This window comes from Sinocyclocheilus anshuiensis, unplaced genomic scaffold (assembly GCF_001515605.1).
Source record: "Sinocyclocheilus anshuiensis isolate Anshui unplaced genomic scaffold, SAMN03320099.WGS_v1.1 scaffold658, whole genome shotgun sequence".
In the NCBI taxonomy this organism is placed as follows: Eukaryota; Metazoa; Chordata; class Actinopteri; order Cypriniformes; family Cyprinidae; genus Sinocyclocheilus; species Sinocyclocheilus anshuiensis.
The window spans coordinates 1,256,580-1,278,665 of NW_015542402.1; the positions used below are offsets into that span (position 1 = coordinate 1,256,580).

Genomic DNA, 22,086 nt, shown 5'->3' on the forward strand with positions numbered 1-22,086 from the left:
GCCACTGAGTAAAAAATAAAAAAAAAGGTAATTGCAACTTTTTACCAGAATTGTGACCAGTTGCGAGTTATTAAGTCAGAATTGTGAGATATAAATTCACAATTTTAAGAAAATATGTCTTTTTTCCCTCAGAATTGGATTTTGTAACTTACAATTGCAAGTTTATATCTCGCAATTCTCAGAGAAAAGTCATAATTGTCAGATACAAACTCAGAATTGTGAGAAAAAAGTCAGAATTGCGAGATAAAAACTGGCAATTGCAAAACAAAAAAAAAAATGCAGAATTACAAGGTAAAGGTCAGAATTGTCACATTCAAACTTGCAATTGCAAACAGCAAGAAAAAAGTCAGAATTGCGAGATATAAACTCAAAATTTTGAGAAAAAAAAAACCAGAATTGCAAGACAAACTCAAAATTTTGAGAAAAAGCTGAATTGCAAGATATAAACTCGCAATTTTGAGAAAAAAAAAAACAGAATTGCAACACATAAACTCGAAATTTTGAGGAAAAAAAACAGAATTGCAAGACAAACTCGAAATTTTGAGAAAAAAAACAGAATTTCAAGATATAAACTCGCAATTTTGAGAAAAAAAAACTGAATTGCAAGACGTAAACTCGAAATTTTGAGAAAAAACTGAATTGCAAGATATAAACTCGCAATTTTGAGAAAAAAAAAACTGAATTGCAAGATATAAACTCGCAATTTTGAGAGAAAAAAACTGAATTGCAAGACATAAACTCGAAATTTTGAGAAAAAACTGAATTGCAAGATATAAACTCGCAATTTTGAGAAAAAAAAAACTGAATTGCAAGATATAAACTCGAAATTTTGAGGAAAAAAAACAGAATTGCAAGACAAACTCGAAATTTTGAGGAAAAAAAACAGAATTGCAAGACAAACTCGAAATTTTGAGAAAAAAACAGAATTGCAAGATATAAACTCAAAATTTTGAGAAAAAAACTGAATTGCAAGATATAAACAATCAACACCAAAGATTGACTTTATAACTCACAACTGCGAGTTTATATCACGGAATTCTGAGAAAAAAAAAGTCTTGTGAGATTAAAATTAATTCAGTGTCGGAAACGGGCTTCCATAGTTTTTGGACCTCAGTATTTATAAAACTCTGCATACGGCGAATACGTTGTGGAAGAACTAATGGCAGAGACTGACAACAACAGTGAAGGCTCCTACCAGACTCGTTCTTCTCGATGACCTCCACGACCTGCCCCACGTACAGACTGATCTCAGAGCTCTCCTGCTTCTCGTAGTCGGTGACAGCCACGTACTGCTCCAGCAGCAGCGGGTCCGCTGAGGACGAGTCTCCTCCTGCAGGGACAGAGGGGACAGCTATCGACAGCTCTCCTGGTGTCCCACCAACACCACAAGAGAAGAAAGAAGCAAACGTGATCGGAAAAGATCAAAGCAGGAAAGCCCAAGGGTTTAGTGCTGAGAGTCTTGCAAGGAAACAAACCCGCACCAAATCAGCAACACTGCTACTGCAATAATGGAATAACTATTAAATGGCTCATTTTAAGGGCTTTCTAGACAAAAAAATGTCTTGATTATTCTGCAAAGCACATTTAACAGAGCCTAAAACAATATAATTCACAATATAAAACACCAGTGCAGTGCATGAAGATTAGTTTGGTGATTTGTACCAAATCATTGAAGCAGATACTGACTGTGTTCCAGCTGAACTGATCTGCTCATTTCTGTGAATGATTTCATGAGGCTCTCTCAAAACCATCTCATATGCATATGTTTACAACTTAATGTGATCTTTCACCCAAAAAGAAAATTATCTTATTTACTCACACTCATGTCGTACCAAAGCCAAAAGACTTTTGTTCATGCTCAAAACACAAATGAAGATATTTTTAATAAAACCTGAGAGATTTCCATCCCTTCATTGAAAGTCCACGCAACCAACACTTTGAGTATTCAAAACGTTCATAAAAACATCACAAAATTAACATTCAGAAGAGCTCAAACATATGTACTTGCATGTTTGAGCTTCTGTTGACTATATTTTATGAGCTCCATGTATATGCATTGGTCAATGTTTATATGAGAATGAAATATTAAAGTAAATCTGTTCTTTATATAAAGCAATTGTGTCTCTTCAGAACACACATGGATTCATTTGACAACATTTTTATTAACTTTTTGAATCAATACAATTTTGGTTGTGTAGTCTTCAATGAAAGGCCAGAAATCTCTCGGGTTTCATAAAAAAAAAAAAAATCTTCATTTGTGTTTAATACATTCTGAATAATTTCATTGCATGGAAAAGAATGCATGAACAGTTTGAAATGTCTCTATTTCTGTAGAATGAAAAAGAAAGAAGGAACAGCATGAGGAGAGTAAATGTAAATGTAATTTTTCTTTACTATAGACAATATTCCTCGCTTCTTATTATTTGAAATCATTCACAGATAAAGTGTAATTTCTACTGAATTCAACACAAAAGCTGCACACTGTCTAAAGCATTTACAATTTTGAATGACTAAATAAGTTACAGAAATGATTATATAAATCGTACAGCCCTGATGAACATTTTAATCACAAGGTTGAAGAGAGTATAATTAATTCATAAGAGCACAAAAAACACCAGTCATGCGCTAAAATTATAAAATAAGTGATCAAATTCGTTCCATTATTTTTAAAATATTGCAGTACTGAGTAGAATCACTACTATGCATCTCACAAAGCATGTCAAAAACATGCATATTTGAACTCAAAATATGGTTTTGAATGTATTTGTGTCCATTTGGTGTAGGTGCTGCTCTCTTCTACTTTGTGAAAAAAAAAGTAATAATTAACTGCTGCTTTATTGCTAAAGCATTACTATTATAAAGGAACACTATAACTATTACCTGTAGCATTACGTAGGGATGTAACGAGTCACTCAACTCACGATTTCACAATTCGATTTTCTCAAGCTTTTTTTTAACAATTTGTGTCCATTTGGTGTAGGTGCTGCTCTCTTCTACTTTGTGAAGAAAACGTCATAATTAACTGCTGCTTTATTGCTAAAGCATTACTATTATAAAGGAACACTATAACTATTACCTGTAGCATTACGTAGGGATGTAACGAGTCACTCAACTCACGATTTCACAATTCGATTTTCTCAAGCTTTTTTTTAACAAAATGAGATTTAAGACAAATTAGAAATGAAAAAGTGTCCTTTTATTGTTTCTCAGACAAAATGCTGCACATTTCTTTGTGAAATTGAAATATGTCAACTAACAAAACTGCTATATTTTAATCACGATCCAAACAAAGATGCTGTATACATGCCGCATGAGCAGTTTTTGATTTAAATTGCATTGTATAATTTCAACATTTGAAGCACAGAATTTTAGCCTTGTGAAATTATGCTATATAAAACATATCTGCACGAAACAAACAGCAGACAGGCTGAATGAGACGCAGATGCACTCTCTGACAGCAGGTGGCGCTTGTGGAACAGCAGCGATAAACAAAGCAGCGCTGCGCTAATAAACACTACTTTATAATGCAATATACTTTTCTGCAGACAGTCAGTTCACATCAGAGATACGCTCATATAAACCCCCACAACTGTATCGTGATTCGTTTAACATCTCGACCGACTTAGTTAGGGATAGTTCACCCAAAAATGAAAATTACCCCATGATTTACTCACCTTCAAGGCATCCTACACTGTAAAAAATGACCGTGAATTTAACGGTAAAAGACTGCAAAAATGCTACAGTAAAAACCTGTTAAATGGTTAACGGTAAATTCCCCTACTATATACAGTGAAAAACTGTATTGGACATTACATTTTTTGAAGTGAAAAAGACTGTATAATTTACAGTGAATAACCGTAAATTGACATTCCCAGAATTCCCTGTGTTACATTTCAAATTAGATTTTTTTTTGTTGTTGAAATAACTATGTTTCTTCTTAGTTTTTTCTTATCAGTGTTGTATATTAGGGTTGTGTGTTACACCTAATGTTGTTAAATGAATGTTTATTGCATTATTTCAGTTTCATGTGTGTTACCGTGATGGTGTTTAGTGTTTGTGTGAATGACACTGTGCACCTTCTATATGTGTTATTATTTAAAAGCTGCTTGTGATGAGCTTTGGTTCATCGTGTGACTTTCTCATCACCTCCTGCATTTGGTGGTTATCAGTGTATTACAAAGGTACAAAACAGAAAAAGGTTTCAGTACTTCAATAGGTTGGTATATTAACATTATATCAGTTAATGAAATTACGGTATTTAACTGCAAATTTAAGTTAAAACTGTAAAACCTAAAAAGTTGCTACCGTATTTTTTACGGTAAAATTCCGGCAACCAGAGCTGCCGTTTTTTTTACCGTAAATTTTACGGAATTTTTTTTACAATGTAGTTATGACTTTCTTCTTACAGACGAATGCAATCGGAGTTACATAAAAAAATGTCCTGGCTCTTCCAAGCTTTATAATGGCAGTGAATGCGGGTCGAGATTTTGAAGCCCAAAAAAGTGCTTCAAAAGGGTAAGCAAATCATGGGGTAATTAAATTTTTTTTTTAAATCGTCACATATTTTTATTGAATTTCAAACGGCTCGGAGTGCAGCATCGCTACATCCCTACCAGTTACTAAACTATCTGCTAAATAGTCCTCCAATAAACCACCGCCATGCACATCACACAGGAACAGAGCACAAAGCTTAGCCCTGGTCCACCTAAGAAACGCCGCACTTCGAGAGCTCACACACACAGAGCATGGCTAAGCAAGTGTCTGTTACTACCTCTCTTTAGGAAAGAAGTCGCGTGCTCCACAATGCCTGATGAGGGAACATGAATGAGAGCAGGAGTGAGGGCAAAGGTGGAAAAGTTCAGGTAACAAAGGAATGAAAGCATCCAGAGTAAAGGGTGCGAGCTGCACATTCTGTACCTCAAATGAAACATTTATGAAGTGCATAGTGTGCACCAGAGGGCACACTAACCACAGCCAACGTGAATTACAACTTACGCATGGCACTTTCTCACAAAATAATTTTCTTACCCGATTTCTTTTTTCCACCGGGTTCCCTGTAAACGAAGATATGCAGGTTAGATATTCATGTTCTTAGTAAGTATTTAAAAACTAATTAAAACTCATTAAGTTATCTGTGTCATTTTGACTGATTTTGAATATGTGTGTGTGTATTGCATGGAGTGCAAACGTACTCTTTGGGTGGGTTCAGGTCTTCAGGACGCGTCTCAAAGAACACACGAACCTCCTCGCATTGGGAAATATACACTGGCAGCTGGATCAGGGCCTGAGGGGAAAATATACACAATTACTCGCTATTGTGACACATTCAGAAGCGTCAGTCATCAATTCACATACACTACGTTTTCAAATTCTGAAACATTTAGGAAGCAAACCATAAGTTGTTTCATCTCTACATTAATTTATTTTGTTTCTATCCTCATTTATTTTAACGCAGAACGCCCTCAAATGCATAATCGCTCTGAATCTCAGTGTTATGCTTTCATATCAGAAGCATGCATGAGGGCAGATGGGCTGTGTTTTACTAGGCATTGATGGCAAGCTGTTTCTGCTTTATCAACCGCGTGTTCGGCTCGCAGTGATCCAGCTTCAGATCCAGTCCCACATCTAATAAAGCTCCATGCGCTGACAGAAGATGCTTTTTGCTGTTGTATATTTTGGCTGAGGAGCTTTATTGTAATAAAGCTGAGTGCTGCTTCAGTGTCCTTCAGACGGACGTCCCTCCTGAGTTATGATGTCTGACCTGACTGGAATCTTTAAATTCTCACACTCGGACGCATCTGCGCAAGGTGTCCTTTTCTAACCCGGCTTTTAAACTCGCAGAGCCTGGGCCAAATGTTCACAATTGCTTTAGACTCGCCAATTACTCTTGCAATTGCACGTTTGCCCAATACTCAGTTTTCTTAATGGAAAGGGTGTTTTGAATGTCAAAAGCAAGCTTGTTTTTAATGAGATGAGGGGCGATGGGAGGCTGAAGACTGGTCTGCCTCTTAGCATTGGGTTTGCATGAAGGATCTTATTAGTGTCGGTTTCCACGGATGTCCACAGACTGATGCCTCCCCAGGGTTTAGTACCTGACCTCCTCGCTCATTACCATTCCCTGAAGACACTGGGTATATGGAGGCCAATTACAGTAAATGCACTTTATTGGGTGGGTGCATTACCTTGATTGTTTTATGTGTGTGTACGCGGGAGAGAGACAGAGAGAAAGAGATGAATGTTCATCTATATCACCACAGAAGGCCACGTGATAAGTTCATAAAGAACAGGTTATTGCTCACTAAACACTGCAGTATATACCGTACTATTTATTCTGCGAGTGGCATATTGGAAGTTTAACCTTATAAAGCCTACTGTATTATATTTGATACATGTCTATAAATGATCGTCATGAAAGACCTGCCGTACACCGTCTGAGTGATAGTTCATACTTTTTAGCAAGTAAAACGATTTTTAGTTTAATTCTTGAGGTTGTGGTACACGTCTGAAAGTAACATTTTAGATTAGGGAACACTATTCACTAGTAACTAGTTGCTTATTAGCATGCATATTTTCAGCATATTAGCTATTTATTAGTACTTATAGCACATATTAATGCATGACTATATTCTAGATCCCTAAACCCGACGCAATACCTAAAGATAACTACTACAACAACTACTTTACTTACTATCAATAAGCAGTAATTAGGAGTTTATTGACGAAAAACTCTCAGCTAACAGTTAATATGTGTTACTAGTAAAGCTAAGAATAACTTTGATATTGTTAGTAACATTTCAATATATCTTACAACCAAGTAAATGCAATTTACCTGATTATCCATAAATCATTTTATTTTAAATAATGTGTAAATGTAAATCATTGCAAGTATTAAATATGAGGCTTTATATCAGGCTTTTGAGGAATGTTTATTTGTTCATCTCTCAATTATCAGTGCATTATATTGTATTGCATTATATGAAAAAAACTAGAGCTTTGATCATAAAACTAAGAATTTAAATATCATCTTACTATATTATTGTTAGTATACATATTATTGGAGATCATTTTATGTGAGTAGTCTCTTATATTGTTATTAAGATCTCATCGATTTACTTTACAAGCATCAGTTTCATTTTAATTTTAGCCACATAAATATCAACATATTATTGCTTCTGAATAAAATTGTGCCGTTTATTTTTTCTCACGTTTGAGTGCAATATTCTCCTATATCGTACAATATGAACCATTAAAAGCCTGATTTATCAAATATGATACCAAACCACAAAATCATATATTCAAAATGTATTTATTTTTTAAAGTTTCAATAAACGGTTTCATTTTATTACATTTTTATGACTTATTTAATTTATGTCAGGCTTTAAAGAGCTATTTTCATGAAGGTGAAGATCAGGAAATTTCATTTGTGGGATATGAACGTTTTGTTTGTTTTTTTCGATTAAAAAAAAAAAAAAGTAATCATCAATATGCCTGATTTTCAAGCCAAAAGAACCTCTGGTTATTTCTTAACAGCATTTCTAACCTTTCACCTCAATTAATATAGATCCTGCTCCAGCACTTAAAAGTGAGCAGGTTTACACTGACGCTTATTAACTCACTTCCCACTCGACTGCTGTATGTAAGTGTATTATAGTGCTTTTTTATTTTGAAAAGCTAAAATATCCATTTTACTAATGCATCAATAATGCCTACTTTTATAATAATGCCCCAAATATGACTACTTTTTAAATACATAGTAGGCGAAAAGCAATGTGTAAAAAGACTAGTATGTCTGAATTCATAGTATTCATGTTCTTATTATAATTATAAATATAGTATCTACTCTGTGGAAGCCCGTTTCCGCCATGGGATGAAAAATAAAAAAAGGTAATGGCACACAATTCTCACAATTCTACTTTTTTGAAATGTGAGATATAAACTTGCAGTTGAGAGTTAAAAATTCAATTAAGAGATAAACTTGCAAATGTGAGAAATAAAGTCAGAATTGCAAAATATAAACTCGATTTATATTTTTTACAGCAATTCTGACTTTATAACTCGCAGCTGCAAATTTACATGCTGCGATTCTGATTTCTTCTCTCAGAATTGTGAGATTCTGTCTGATTCAGCTCGCAATTCTGACATTTTCTTACAATTGCGAGTATATCTCATAATTCTGACTTCTCAAAACTGAATTTATATCTTGCAGTTCGGACTATGTAACACACAATTGCGAGTTTATATCATGCAATTCTGAGAAAAAAAGTCAATTGTAAGATGTAAACTCACAACTGCAAGAAAAAAAGTCAGAATTGTGAGATAAAGTCGTAATTACCTTTTTTTTTTATTCAATGGCAGAAACAAGTTTCCTTACTACTCGGTATGTGACTGAATGCAACTCAAGAGAAATTTGCCCATTTGTTGCGTCAGTTTAAATTTAAACATTTAATTCAATTTAAAAGACATTAATAGACTTTTATTTTATGGTTAGAAAGAGCACAAAAATGACAGCAATATTATAAGCAACTAATCAAAACAAGCCACTGGAATCAGTTAGTTGGGGTCCAAGTAAAACATCTCAGTTACGTATGTAACCTTGGTTCCCTGAGTAGGGGAACGAGATGCTGCGATGACGTCATCGCTTTGGGAACACCTTCGGTGTGACGAATGTCTGAAGCCCTTATACCATCACGCCAATTCATTGGCCAAATAGCGCTTAGCACCGCCCCCAAAGCGCACGTAGGTGAGCTATATAGCGTGCTGCGCGCTATTTTCATCAGATTTCACTGATTTACAAAGGAAGCGCTATCAAGGTACGGAACGGCCGAGCATCGCAGCATCTCGTTCCCCTACTCAGGGAACCAAGGTTACATACGTAACCGAGATGTTCCCTCTCATAGGCTCACTTCGATGCTGCGATGACGCCATCACTTTGGGAACGCTATACCATAACGCCTGATGTACCGTAGATAGCTAGAAGACCAAGGAAAGCGTCTGCTCAAGCGGATAAGACCCGGGAGCCAGGAGCCATCCCTACGTCCAGACTATAAAACTTGATGAATGTGCTAGGAGAGGACCATCCTGCCGCAGCACAAACATCTTCCGACGAAGACCCTTTAAAGAAGGCCTGAGAAGAAGCCACTGCTCTTGTAGAATGAACACGCACCCCTAGAGGCGAAGTCAAGACACGCGCCTCATAGGCCAAAGAAATAGCCTCCACTATCCAGTGTGACATCCGCTGTTTAGTGACAGCAGAACCTCTGCTCTTACCACCAAAACACACGAACAACTGATCAGATCTACGCCACTGAGCCGTGCGGTCAACGTAGGTCCTAAGTGCCCTAACCGGACTGTTCTGTCGGGCCTGCCCATTGCCCCAACAGTGGGAACTTTGGAGGCCGTCATAAACGGGCCATGCTCACATGACCCTTGGGCTTTTTCTCGAACTCTGAAGGCTGGAACGCGCAGAGTATTCGAGGAGGTGCTCGTCGTAAGGATTCGATCTAAAACTACCCAAGGCGCAATATGCGGCGGGACCATCAAGATCGGAGTCTGGAGGCCACAGCGAGAGAGTCGAATACGCTTGTGCGGTTCGTACACTCTCTCTAAAGGAGGGCCTGGCCTCCGAAGACGAGCAGAGGAATCAGGAACTGCTATTAGGGGCCTGAGGACGAGAGGGCTTTGCCGTCGAACTCAGGTCCACTCGCTTGCGTTGCCGTGCGTAAGCCGGTGGGCGAGACCTAGGACCCCAGTCTTTACGAGGGGGTAACCTAGGCGGTGGCTCATGCCGCTGGACCTCGCGGACCTTGCGGTGCTGTAAGGACGAAGAGCGTGAGCGAGCCACCGGTGGCTGACGTTCCACTTCCCTAGCCCTGCGAGGGATGAGTTGACGGAATGCAGCGGACTGCTGTTTCGCTGCTCTAAACTTCTCCGCGACCGTAGTGACCGAGTCTCCGAACAGACCGTCACTCGAAATGGGGCGTCCAGGAGAAAAGTTCTGTCCTTCTCCTTAATGTCAGTGAGAGTAAGCCAGAGATGGCGCTCAGCTGACACTAACCCTGCCATGGGCCTGCCCACTGCCCGAGCTGTGTGCTTGGTAGCCCTAAGCGCCAAGTCAGTAGCTCGTCTGAGCTCTTTAACAGCCTCTGGAGTCAAGCCTTCTCCCTCATCCAGCTCATTGAGCACGTCTGCCTGATAAGGTGGCTCATGCCGCTGGACCTCGCGGTGCTGTAAGGGCGAAGAGCGTGAGCGAGGCGCAGGTGGTTGACACTCCATTTCCCTAGCCCTGCGAGGGATGAGTTGACGGAATGCAGCGGACTGCTGTTTCGCTGCTCTAAACTTCTCCACGATCGTAGTGACCGAGTCTCCAAACAGCCCAGTTCGCTATAAGACAGGGAGGTGCGTTTCTCCTGTCCACTCGGAGGGAGAGAACTGCACAGTTCGCCCAATAAATCCTCCGAATCGGAGGCTGCTGTGGACAGCACGTCTTTATCATATGGCATACAACCGAAAGACATCGCATCGCGAGCTTCTGGGGTAGGCCGCAAATTGTCATTGCCGAAGACCACGGGATCCCCGTAGCGCTCTTCGAGCGCTTGCACATGGCCCGGAGAGAGCGAGAGAAAAGGAGAAAATTCCGTTGACTCGCCCTCTAAACGCCTCGGACGGTACGTCAGGCGTTATGGTGTAGCGTTCCCAAAGCGATGACGCCATCGCAGCATCGAAGTGAGCCTATGAGAGGGAACTGACTGTCTAAAAGAACGGGTTCATTAAGAGTCATTGATAAATCAGACTGCAGTGGTCAACCTATATAAGTTTACATATACATTTATGTTTTTGCATTTTTGCTTTAGTAGCACCAAACAGGAAAAACTATGAAACAATAATAATGTTATTTAAAGCAGGTGTTTTAAGGATGTTTGCACATCCATCATTTCTTCTAGCTAACACGCGACAGCACTGATTCATCAGCTGATGATGACACTGCTTGTTTACAGTGGGTGTCTGGGAAGTGAGGACTGCTTTGAATTACTGGAACTGAATTATGATTGTTAAATGTTGTTTTTAGAGGTGAAGTCACAGATCATGACCGCTCACACAGGCACCCTCAAAAACAGAACACTTGAAGCAACATTTTAAAAAGCGGTTTCCTTTAGAAACAGCCCTTTAAAAAATCAACAAAAAGCCATGATCTGCTGACGAAGACTAACTCAGCGCAGCTCCAAACCCCTGCCCTAAAGCAGACATTACGCTGCCAAATGTGGGTTCCTGACTTTTTTCCCCCTCTTTAAGCCTTCCACCAAAAGCCCAACAGTTACTTAAGATGGAGCAGTCTTTTATGTTAAGCAAATTCAATTCACAGCGCAGACCACCAAAGAAAACTGGCTTGAAGCAGTAGAATTTATACGTGATCGCTCTGCTTAACACTTTGAAAAACACTTATTTTTATATATAAAAAATGTTCTTATATAAAGTAAGTTTGCTGAATGCTAAGACGTACATCACCATTTCAAAGTTTGGAATCACTAAGGTTTTTTTTTTTTTATATATTGATAATTGTATTCAGCAAGGATGCATTTAATACATCAGAAACGACAGTAAAGACCTTTAAAATGTTACAAAATATTTCTATAAAAAAATGCTGTTCTTGCTAACTTTTTGTTCATCAGAGTATCCTGATAACTGACACTGTATTGAGGCTTCCACATTTTAGCAGCACAAACATTTTTTAACTGTGATAATAATATATTATAATGATTTCTGAAGGATCGTGTGACACTGAAGAATGGAGTAATGATGCTGAAAATTCAGCTTTGATCACAGTTTTTTTTTTTACTGTACTAAAGCATAAAAATACATGCTTGCAGATATTTAGGAAATAAACAAAGTTCACATAATTGTTTCTTAGAAAAATAACACTAGAGCCGGTTATTCTGCTTTGAAATGTGTGTTCCGTGTCGGAATGTCTGTTTTTGTTTTGGTCTGTGTGACTCTGCCCACTGCCAGTTTACCCAATAGGATTTCGACAGCTCGGGTTGCCAGTTGGTGGAAAACACAGTGCACTGCAGCCATTGAAGCCAGCAAACAAACTGAGTCGGACATCACAGATTCCACTCGATCCTAAAAAGCCTCGGCATCCATCGAAAAAGCCTTATGTTCAGAGGCTTATTAAGACGTGGATAAATCAACTCATCTGCTTACAGTGTAAGGCTCGTCACCTAACCTTGTCAATTGCACTCGTTCCTGTTGCGTGTCCTCAATCTGGCAACCCGTGTGAACGTCGAGCCTGAGAAGGAGCAGGCGGAGAACAACTCTCTCTAATGATTTGAATTTGGACTGCAGTATGCATTTCAACCACTAGCTGTCCAAATACATACTGCACCTTTAAAATATATTAAAATAGAAATGATTTTTAAATTGTAATAATATTTCATAATATTGCTGGCAGCATTGGTGACCATAAGTATCCTATCTAAAAAAAATTTTTTTTAAATTACTGACCCCAAAATTTTGAATTGTGATGTAGATCAACATACAATGAACGTCAAAGACAATTTATTGAAGAACTCTTAGGTTTTTCCTCTTTTCTCTCATTACTCACTAAAAATCTCCCCATTCACTGTAGATTAGCTGTCAAATATAATCTCCACTTTCACACATGCAAAGTTTAGTTACGAAAGGTGAACATTTCACTGATGTCAAATCTGATAAGCTATATATTGCTCTTGCATGAGATTTCCAAGCTACAGCAGACTACTGAACTACATTTATGGTGCTTTGTGTCATTTTCTACTGGAAAAGAGCAGCTTGGACATTCTGCTAAATTTCTCCTTTTGTGTTTCACAGTCATGACATGAGTAAAGGATGACCGGATGTTTTTTTTTTAGGGTGACTTCTGCAGCATGGACTGTGCTGTGTATTGAAATATTGTTAATAAAAATATTGGATGTTGTGTTAATTTTACTGTGTAAAAGTAATGCTAGCGACAGGTGAGATGGTTGCTGTGTGTACTGTTTGTTTTCTAACTTACCCTACAGTACTCATTTATGGGTTTCAGGCGTTTCATGGCCACGTCTCTGATGTGGCTTCTTCTGAAGAGAATCTTTCCTGTTAGGAAATAAAGACGATCATCACAAACACACCCTGCATTCGCCAGCTTCTTCGTTCTCAAATTCAGCACTCTTTACAGGGTTTGAAAAGCAATCTTGGGAATGTCCCTTCATGCTTTATAACCATTTTATCAGATGCTGGAAGACCACAAGCATTAAACTTGCCCAAACAAAGATTGTGGCTCAAAAAACAATACCAAGAAATGAACACAAACGAGCCTCTTAAGTTTTCCGACTCATATCCTGCTGAACTAAAACCATATACTGTGGTCCATTTTAGCTGAAAGAAGTAAAAATATAATAAAAATAATAAAGTGAAATATGTGGGAAAATAACTAGACTATCCCACCCAAGGCTCAGCGGGTCATGGATCTTTTAGCAACGGCACATTCAGAAAAATGAGGCTGAAAAGTACCTTGTTGTGTGTGATGTGGTGCGTCTGTGTAATGTGTTGGGTTACTGCCCTGTATTTACAACAAACCCTGCTCACACTGTAATAACAGCCACATCAAATGATCCAGTGACAAGTGACAGATAACCGTTTTTATATCTGGTATTTATTTACATGTGGCTCCTGTGCTCAGATTTTGAGGTGAGGGTCTTTTTAATCATGTAAACAGGGTCATAGTTACCGCATGACACCGCTAAGAAATGCAATTAACTGCAAAAGTGTCACGCATTATTTATCTCAACTGAAGCAATTATTGTTAAATTGGAATTTAAAATGACTAAAGGTCTGTTCTCACCAAGAAAATGATTTGATGCAATAGGCATTTGAATTTGAATGAACTGCTGTTGATGCATCTGTTCAGAAAGACACATGAATTTGCATTTCTTTTATGGAAATATTTTTAGTCTGAATAGTTTTAATCTCTTTCCCAACTGAAAGTCCTCGTCTCTGCCTGCCTCTGGCTTCCTTCTATACATATAAAGACATACATGTATATGTGTTTTATATAAAGACTTTATATATGATAAATATTTGTCATTATTATTATTATATATATATTTTTTTTTGTTAAAATTAATATAAGGGTGATTTTAAATTTTGTTTCACCAACTTAAAAACTCAAAAATTGTGTGTGATGGTAATGACATTTCAGTTAGCCAAATAACTCGGACGATGTAAAAATACAAAAAAATTATTACATTTCTAAACTTCATATGGTTGAAAAGTAAATTTTTCCCTACATTATTATAGATGGGAAGTAAAAAAAAAAAAAAAGTCAATTTTTTTTCAAATTCAACACTTATTTAATACATTTTTACTTGGTTACTTATGAGAAAAAATAAAAAGTTCATAGACTAGACAAGTTCTCCTAATTGAAGAGTCATTCTTCTGCATCTTGTTCAGACTGCTGTCAGTATCTGTTTTTAATGGACAAATGGTTCAATGCAATCACATCTTTGACGAGTGTGTTTACAGAGCTCACTGATGGATGTTGAGAGGTGTACATGATGCTCAGCTAATTACAGGGGTTTCTGCGTAGATTCTAGACAAAGTGCTGTGTCAGTAAGTCCAGACTCTGGTTAAACGGTTGTAAAGTGCTGGGATGCTAGACAACATTCGGGTGCTTGTAGACTGTCTGATCCACAAGCAAACAAACCTTCCAGGCTGCTTAATTACAGCCAGGTGTTCATTCTAAACGAATCAACGGTGACATTCTGGACTTGCTGTAAATGACGCCAAGCTGATTCTGTATATACTTGTCATAAAGTCAAACCATTGTGCTGGAGGTCTACCAATATCTGGAGAAAGCTATTTGATAGCATTTCCAATCCAATTGGAATCCATTTCAAGTATGTGACTTGAAATCTTTGCTCATGGTGCTTCACAGGCACTCGGTTCTGCTGCTGGATTGCTTTGTGCCAAATTAACTGAACTGAATTTCTGTAGACTATGAACTGACTTTAATGCGTGTATAGAAAGGGGTGTTCTGCAATGACGTTTACCTGGTAAAAAGGGAATGATTCTGCGTTTCGGATCCTTCTGTCCACCTTCCACAGGGAATTTATCCAGCAGCTCCATCTGGAGAACAATAATATAGAAAAGTTTAACATCAACATGCAATGACAACTCACTTTAGTTCTGCAGTGTAACATTTCTGAGGAAAAACTAGACAGAAAACAAATGTAGGGCAGGACTTGAATTCATCATTCAGGAATTGACTGGATTGTGAAAAAGCAAAACTAAATGTGATTTTGCAGTAAAGCACCAGCGGTTGCTGATTATAATCCATTCAACAAATGCTTGCTCCCCCTCCTTCCTGATCTGTATGCGTGGCCTGCTCTACATAGACATACTGACATAGTGGAACATTTATCCTCCATTTATACTCCGGTCCTGAATGCCCTGTAACGTTCACTCGCAGCTATACGTTATTTTTCTTTGCTGGCACCACTTAACATTTTCCTCCCATAGAGTACAGTTTTGGTTACAGGCCCTTATTCCAGTCCAAAAGCAGCTGTGGGCCAATGAAATCACACCTGTGCCTTTCCAAAGTGTAGCGTTTAAGTAGATCATGTGCATTTTACACATTCATTCACTAATGACTATAGCAGAGCTTGAAGTCATCAGCTGAGCGACGTTTTCCAGTACAGCAGTTCTATAGGCTCAACAGTTTACCCATAATGCAATGCTAACATAGAACTAACAAGTGGAAGAATAGGTGTCGTTTTCAACCCAAGCTCACTGTGGTGACATTTCTGCAAAATTTTCTGAACATTTCACAGCACCTTCAAACAGTAATTCTGTAATTCAAACAGATGAACGTGAATCTGGCAACGTTTTATTTCATTGGTTCTTATACTTAACACTACGAAATATCCAGTCAGTGGCGCTAAAAGGTTACTGTTCTGTTGCATTTGAAAATAATGTTCCACCAACACTAACCTTGACCCTAAATCTGACCTATAGTGTTAACGAGAGCAAATGTGAGATAAAAACGCATTTGTTAAAGCAACCGTGCCTTTTCAGCTTGCTTCTACAAGTCTTTAATCACTCTGCAATACAAGTGCAATGCTGTACCGGGTGCGCAACCGAGCACGTTTACTATATCAGAAAAGCCATACATATGGAGCTGGTTATATGATGCAAATGTCAAATTGTAGTAGTTAACAAAACTTACACTTCGATACAAGTGTTTTGAGGTCATAACATAGTATTGTGAAAGGAATCACACAAAAATAAGTGTTTATTAATTGATAATCTACCCCTGTAATCTAAATTCCACTTAAAATGAACAAAAATTGTTAGCATTTTATTAGTATTCATTTCAGCCAGAAACTGCAGTGAGATGCATGTATACGTACGTTTTTGGAGTTTTGCAAAAATGTAGCTTTTTCTAATGAGTCTAGGTTGGTCATGTTAGATAATATAATTATGCTGTGTAATTAATTTTGCTCATAAATGTAATGTTGACTTAATGAGTCACAAAAGGCTGAGGGGAACTGCATCATTTAATGTGTCCGATTTGGATGTGCAATTAAATAAATTACATCTGTTTTATCTAATGGAACAAATAAAAGCAACAGATGTAATAAAAAGAAAAATCTAACTGGTTTTTAACATACACGTTTGCTGTAAACACCAAAGGAATGCACACATTTAAACGTTAAACCTTAATGGTGCCTTAGTTCTCGCTCGTGTCTGTTTCGAGACTAACGCTGATGCAAAGGGATATGTCATTCTGCCAGACAAAGCTTTTACTGTTGCTGGCTCATTTATTCAGCTGATGAACAATGTCTTCTACTGTGATTCAGCACCATCAGAATGACGGCACACAGATAAAACTCTTCATTTTCTCTTCCGCACAAACAAATGAGCTGCTTGGGTCCACAACAAAGCAGTGTCTGCCTTTTCTGAGATTTATTTTTTTTAGCTCCACATAACCGCATTTTTTAAATAAAACTTGACAGCGTCATAATGCAAAGGACTTCGCAGTCCCGTGGTCTCCAATACAATGCATGTGGGCGTTTGATAGACTGCAATAGACCAGTGGGTTACATAACCTCCATTTTAATGGTACTTAATTTTACAAACAGTATGCACACTACCAGTCAACATTTGGACACATCTACTCATACTTCATTACAGTTTCCCACATTTTAGAAGAATTGCAAGGTCATCAAAACAAATGGATGTACAGAAATGATGTAATGGTCCAAAGATTGAAAAGACAAAGTTGAATATTGCCAGTTATTTTGTCTATTTAAACTCAACTAGTTCTAAACGAAGCAGCTGTTTGTAACAGTGTTGAATCAGTTTTTAAACGGTTCAAATTGAAGAACCAACACTTACTCTTAACTGTTGATAAACTACTTTAGTGAGAGGTTTTCTGATTACTTGTTGAATGATTATGATAATAAGTGAAAATTCCCTCGAGATTGCCTGAAATTGCTTGCCATGACAGTGTGATTTTCTTGTCTGTATTTGCTGTGAAATAGTATTGGGTTGGAAAAGGAAGGAAGAATTGATTTTTATCAATTCAACTGCCCAGACAAAGCAAAGCAGGCATTTAAAGCGATAATTCACCCAAAAATGAAAATGTGTCTTATGAAAAATGCTGGTAACAGTTTTGGTTACTGCTGACTGCAATTGTATGGAACAAATTAGACATTTCTCATAATATCTTATGTTTCACATAAGAATGAATGTAATACAGGTTTGGAATGACATGAGGATGAGTAAATGATGACACAACTTTCATTTTTTAAATGAAACTTTTTCATTTGCATGAAATACTGAGTACACCTAGCTTTCAAATCTCATTCACTTTTGGTTCTTGTGCATTTGGCTTCATTTAATCTTACGGACTATTTTTGACACTTTCACAGCATCGGTCTTCATTAACCTTTTTTTGGGGAAAGCAGTTGTCATCGTTCTGCTAAACACCTTGTGTTGTGGCCCATAGAAGAAGGAAAGTCCTACAGGTTTGGGATGACATGAAAGTGGGAAAATTATGATTTTGGGTGAACCAACTACAACTAGGGTTGCAAAAAGGTGGAAAACTTCCAGTAAATTTCAGAAACATTCCAGAAATTTTGAAAACTTTCCAGGATTTTTTGGAATATTCCAGGGATTTTTGGAAAATTTCCAGAAATTTACTGGAAATTTTCCACCCCTTTGCAACCCTAACTACAAATAAAACACATGGCCTCATTCATGAACCACCCTCATGCTAGAGCGCTTCTTTAGACCCGGTGTTTTCAAGAAAAGACAGTAAATCAGCCCTTAATCAGAGCAACAGCAGTGGATGTGAGGAACTGAGAAGAGAACAAGTAAAAGCTTCCAAGAACACGACTCCGTCAATGTCATTTATATGAGGAGCTGAGACTCCTTTATGATAAATCCATACAATCAGCCCTTCCTCTGCTGAACAAAGAGAAAAGCCTCCAGTATGACAGCCGTCTGTCTGATGTGATGATCAGACACGAGTCTCTCTGGAATCCATGTATGCTAATCACATCCATATGTCTGAGAGCCACGCCTGAGCTCGTGTTCAGCTCAACTTCAGCTGTTTTGAAAACTAAGCTCAATTTATGTCTATCACGATCTAAAAAACACATGCTTTAACATTTGTTTTTGGGCAAATAGAATTAGGGCCTATATGAATATCTTTGGTTGGTTGAAAGGGTGTCTAGATTGTGAGCTGGAATCTAGAGCTGGAAACTAGAAAAAAGTAAAAACGATTACTACATAACTCCCTTCCCTATTTGTGGCATTGCATAGTGTTGATACTATTATTCTAAAATGAGCTGGTATCCACACTTTTCACTTCTAGTGTCCCATGTGAAAAAGAAGTGCACTTAACTCTACTGCATGTGCACTTCAATTCTTAAAAGTATATTTTTTTAAAAACGGTACTTGCAGATCATATATTATTAATGAACTGAAAGGCCACTTTCATGACTGTTTTTTAACACTCTTAAGTAAACATGCACTTTGTAATAATGTTGCATTTAAGTTTTACTATAAACACATATTAAATTGTTTTAATCATTTGTCATGTTTTAAAGTACACTTTTTTATGTGCTGGCTAACATATTCATGTTAAGTACTTTAATTTGAACTGTAGTGTGTTACTGAATATTAGAGGTCGACCGATGTATCGGTTTTGCCGATTAATCGGCACCGATAATTGATTGTTGGAACTATCGGTTATCGGCAAAAATCCATGCCGATAGTTTTCCGGGTTGCGTCCATTGCTGGAGCGGCTGAGAAGGGTCTGCTGTCATTACACAGTGCGAGAGCGCCCTCTAGTGGTTGAAATCACTGACAGCACGTGCTATTTGTTTAGACACGTGATACTGCACGCTGAACAGAGCGGGAAACTTCAGACGCGGATTTAAATGCAGCCGACAGAAAATCCTGCCGCGCCACAGAGCGCCATTCACATAGTTGTCCATTAAATTACATTATATTGGTCCCGAATCGTTGTTAATGTACATAATGAATTGTGTATTGTGCATTTTCAGCTAAACGTTTGTCTTTCTGTGGCTCTAATAAAGTCTGTGTGCTTCATTTATAGAGCGATAATATAGTTCACGCTTTCTCTTTCCGTTTGCTCTGTTTTTTAAACACCGAACTTCAAACTCATCCATGCCAAACTGTTCATTCTTGAAGTAAATTTGTGTCCGTTTGGTGATTAAATAAACTGTTTTAGACCGCTGCTCGAGTTGAACGTGACGCGTCCGGAGTGTGTGTGATACCGGTGAGTGTCGGTGTCTAATTGATCTAAATGATGTCTAATATTAGCCACTGGCTAATAAATTCTCATATTTTACTGGCCAGTGTGAGTTGGAGGCTAAGTATAAGTGTAGCTCAGATATATTTTCAGTCACCGAACACTCTCTGACTGAGCGCTTCAGAGTTTCACTCTACGCCAAGCGATCTGTGCTGTTTTTCAGTTCATCTGAATGGATGCACAGCGCACCTGTATTTAACGTACCGTAAACTCTAGTGTGAAGGCGCACGACTCGCTTTGTTTCACACACACGCAGCGAGAGAGGGAGAGAGAGAATTGACGTGCTACCTATGCGCGCTACGTGTAAACGATATTCTTTGTTGTATTTTGCTGTCAAATTAACGGAGTTCCTTTGGAATTCTTCCGCTTTTAAGAACTACCGCTTTCTCCGCTAGTGGGCGGAACAAATGCGCAAACGGCAATCTCATTGGCTGGCGCTCGGTCCAACCTAGCTATCGGTATCGGCAAAATCCACTATCGGTCGACCTCTACTGAATATTACATTTAAAGTTACTATATTTCAAATCTTTAACATTATAAATGTGTAATTACAAACATATTTAAATACGCCACACAAGTTTCAATAAAGAAAGATTATTTTAATTTAGAATGTATATATATACCACACACTACTCAAACCTGCATCATCACACACATTTTTTTTTTAAATATATTTATTAATATTCATATATATTTTTTTTATATTTATTAATATTTATCAGCCTTCCTCAGGCTGTGGGATTTTAATATTTTGTTGTTAAATTGTACTTTCATCCTACACAACTACATATTATTCACTAGAAGAGACACTTTATTTTTGATTGATTATATTTTTGGTTACCATAAATGCTTGTCAGTATTCAGCGGTGCACTTTAGCCATATTTCAAAACACATAATTATAAAATGACATATAAAGGTGTGCTTATGTCCTACAAAAGTGGGTCAAAAATGCACTTCTATGTTCAACTAATTGCATGTACTATTAACTACAATACATTTTCATTTAATTGTAAATAACATGCAGTTAAGTGTCTGAAATCATTACATTCAGTTACACTTAGGTAAATTATTTTAAAGTATATGATTTCCATAATAAGTAAATAAAATGGTATTTTATGAAAGAGTAATTGAACTAAAAGAAATGCTTCACTGTGATGCCATCAATCAAATACTAGTAAAATCTCGCAATCCCAAAACTCGTGGTATGGATGAAATGGTGTGTTCCACCATCTGCAAAGAGATTCTCCGAACTAGGGGAGAAACCCCCCAAAACTATGAAACCGCATGACCACATTTAGACGGCTGTGTCATAAGATCCGCTTCACTACTGAAACGCATTAGAGGTCGTGTTATTTACCCTCTGCATGTCCTGCCTCACTGCTGCATCAGCACTAGAGTTCCTCAACAACAGAGCGAAAAAAGCACCAAAGAGTGAAAGAAATGGCGGGAAAGTTGAGGGAAAAGCCCCTAAAGCAGTCACATGCGTCATAGGAGAGAGACCTCAAGAACGAAAATATGAGTGAGTCTATGGACATCACTGAGAATGATTCGAAAGTTTATCATACTGCGTTTCTAATTGCAATGTGTATCAAATTGATCACAAAATGACTGTATTTCACCAAGTTAGCCAAACCAAAAGCTTCCTTTGAATCACGTCACAGATAAAAGCAGTGATCAGTTCTTTACATGAATGATAATAAAACGAGCGGTGGAGGTTTTTGCTTGGTTAACACATTATAGTCAGTTAAAATAAATATTCTATTCCAGCTTCAGTAGAAGTCAAGCTCTATATGCAGTAGGGGTGTAACAGTACACGTATTTGTACGGTCTTTCGGTTCGGTGCGCATGTGTACCGAACAAATATAGCATTGTTTTAACCACTGCACTTCATTGGAAATTTCCAGATTTATATATTGTTACTTTTGATAAGAAACAAAGTCTCATCTTTCAAATTATGTCAATTTTTTCAGGAAATTCTAACAATAAATGCCGTTTTGACGCTCTTGGATGTGGCGCGTATAAACTCACTGTATAAAGGCCTCGGTTCAAGCGGCAGCGCGATCATCCCTTCCTCTTTACTACTAGTTATAACACAAAATAAACATGAATGAACATCTCACACCTCGTGTAATCGTTCAATCAGAGTTTCATTCTTGGAAAGACGGCAATAAAACAGCTTGTAAACAAAACTTCACATAGCATTTCATTTAACTCAGGACGTCATCAATGTCCA

At 37.7% G+C, this 22,086-nt stretch overlaps 1 protein-coding gene across 2 annotated transcripts in view; it reads right to left on the bottom strand.

Moving 5' to 3' along the window:
* Positions 1-22,086, bottom strand: part of LOC107692984 (SH3 and PX domain-containing protein 2B-like) — a 44,665-nt gene that overhangs the window by 12,487 nt on the left and 10,092 nt on the right. The window contains exons 3-8 of one of the 2 annotated variants that reach the window (XM_016492217.1): positions 15,060-15,135; positions 13,028-13,104; positions 5,193-5,284; positions 5,029-5,054; positions 4,772-4,807; positions 1,196-1,330 (exon numbers count right to left, since the gene is read on the bottom strand). In XM_016492217.1, coding sequence (XP_016347703.1) covers positions 1,196-1,330; positions 4,772-4,807; positions 5,029-5,054; positions 5,193-5,284; positions 13,028-13,104; positions 15,060-15,135 — 442 coding nt within the window. The remainder of the gene's footprint in view (positions 1-1,195; positions 1,331-4,771; positions 4,808-5,028; positions 5,055-5,192; positions 5,285-13,027; positions 13,105-15,059; positions 15,136-22,086) is intronic. The other variant, XM_016492219.1, reaches the window with a different exon arrangement.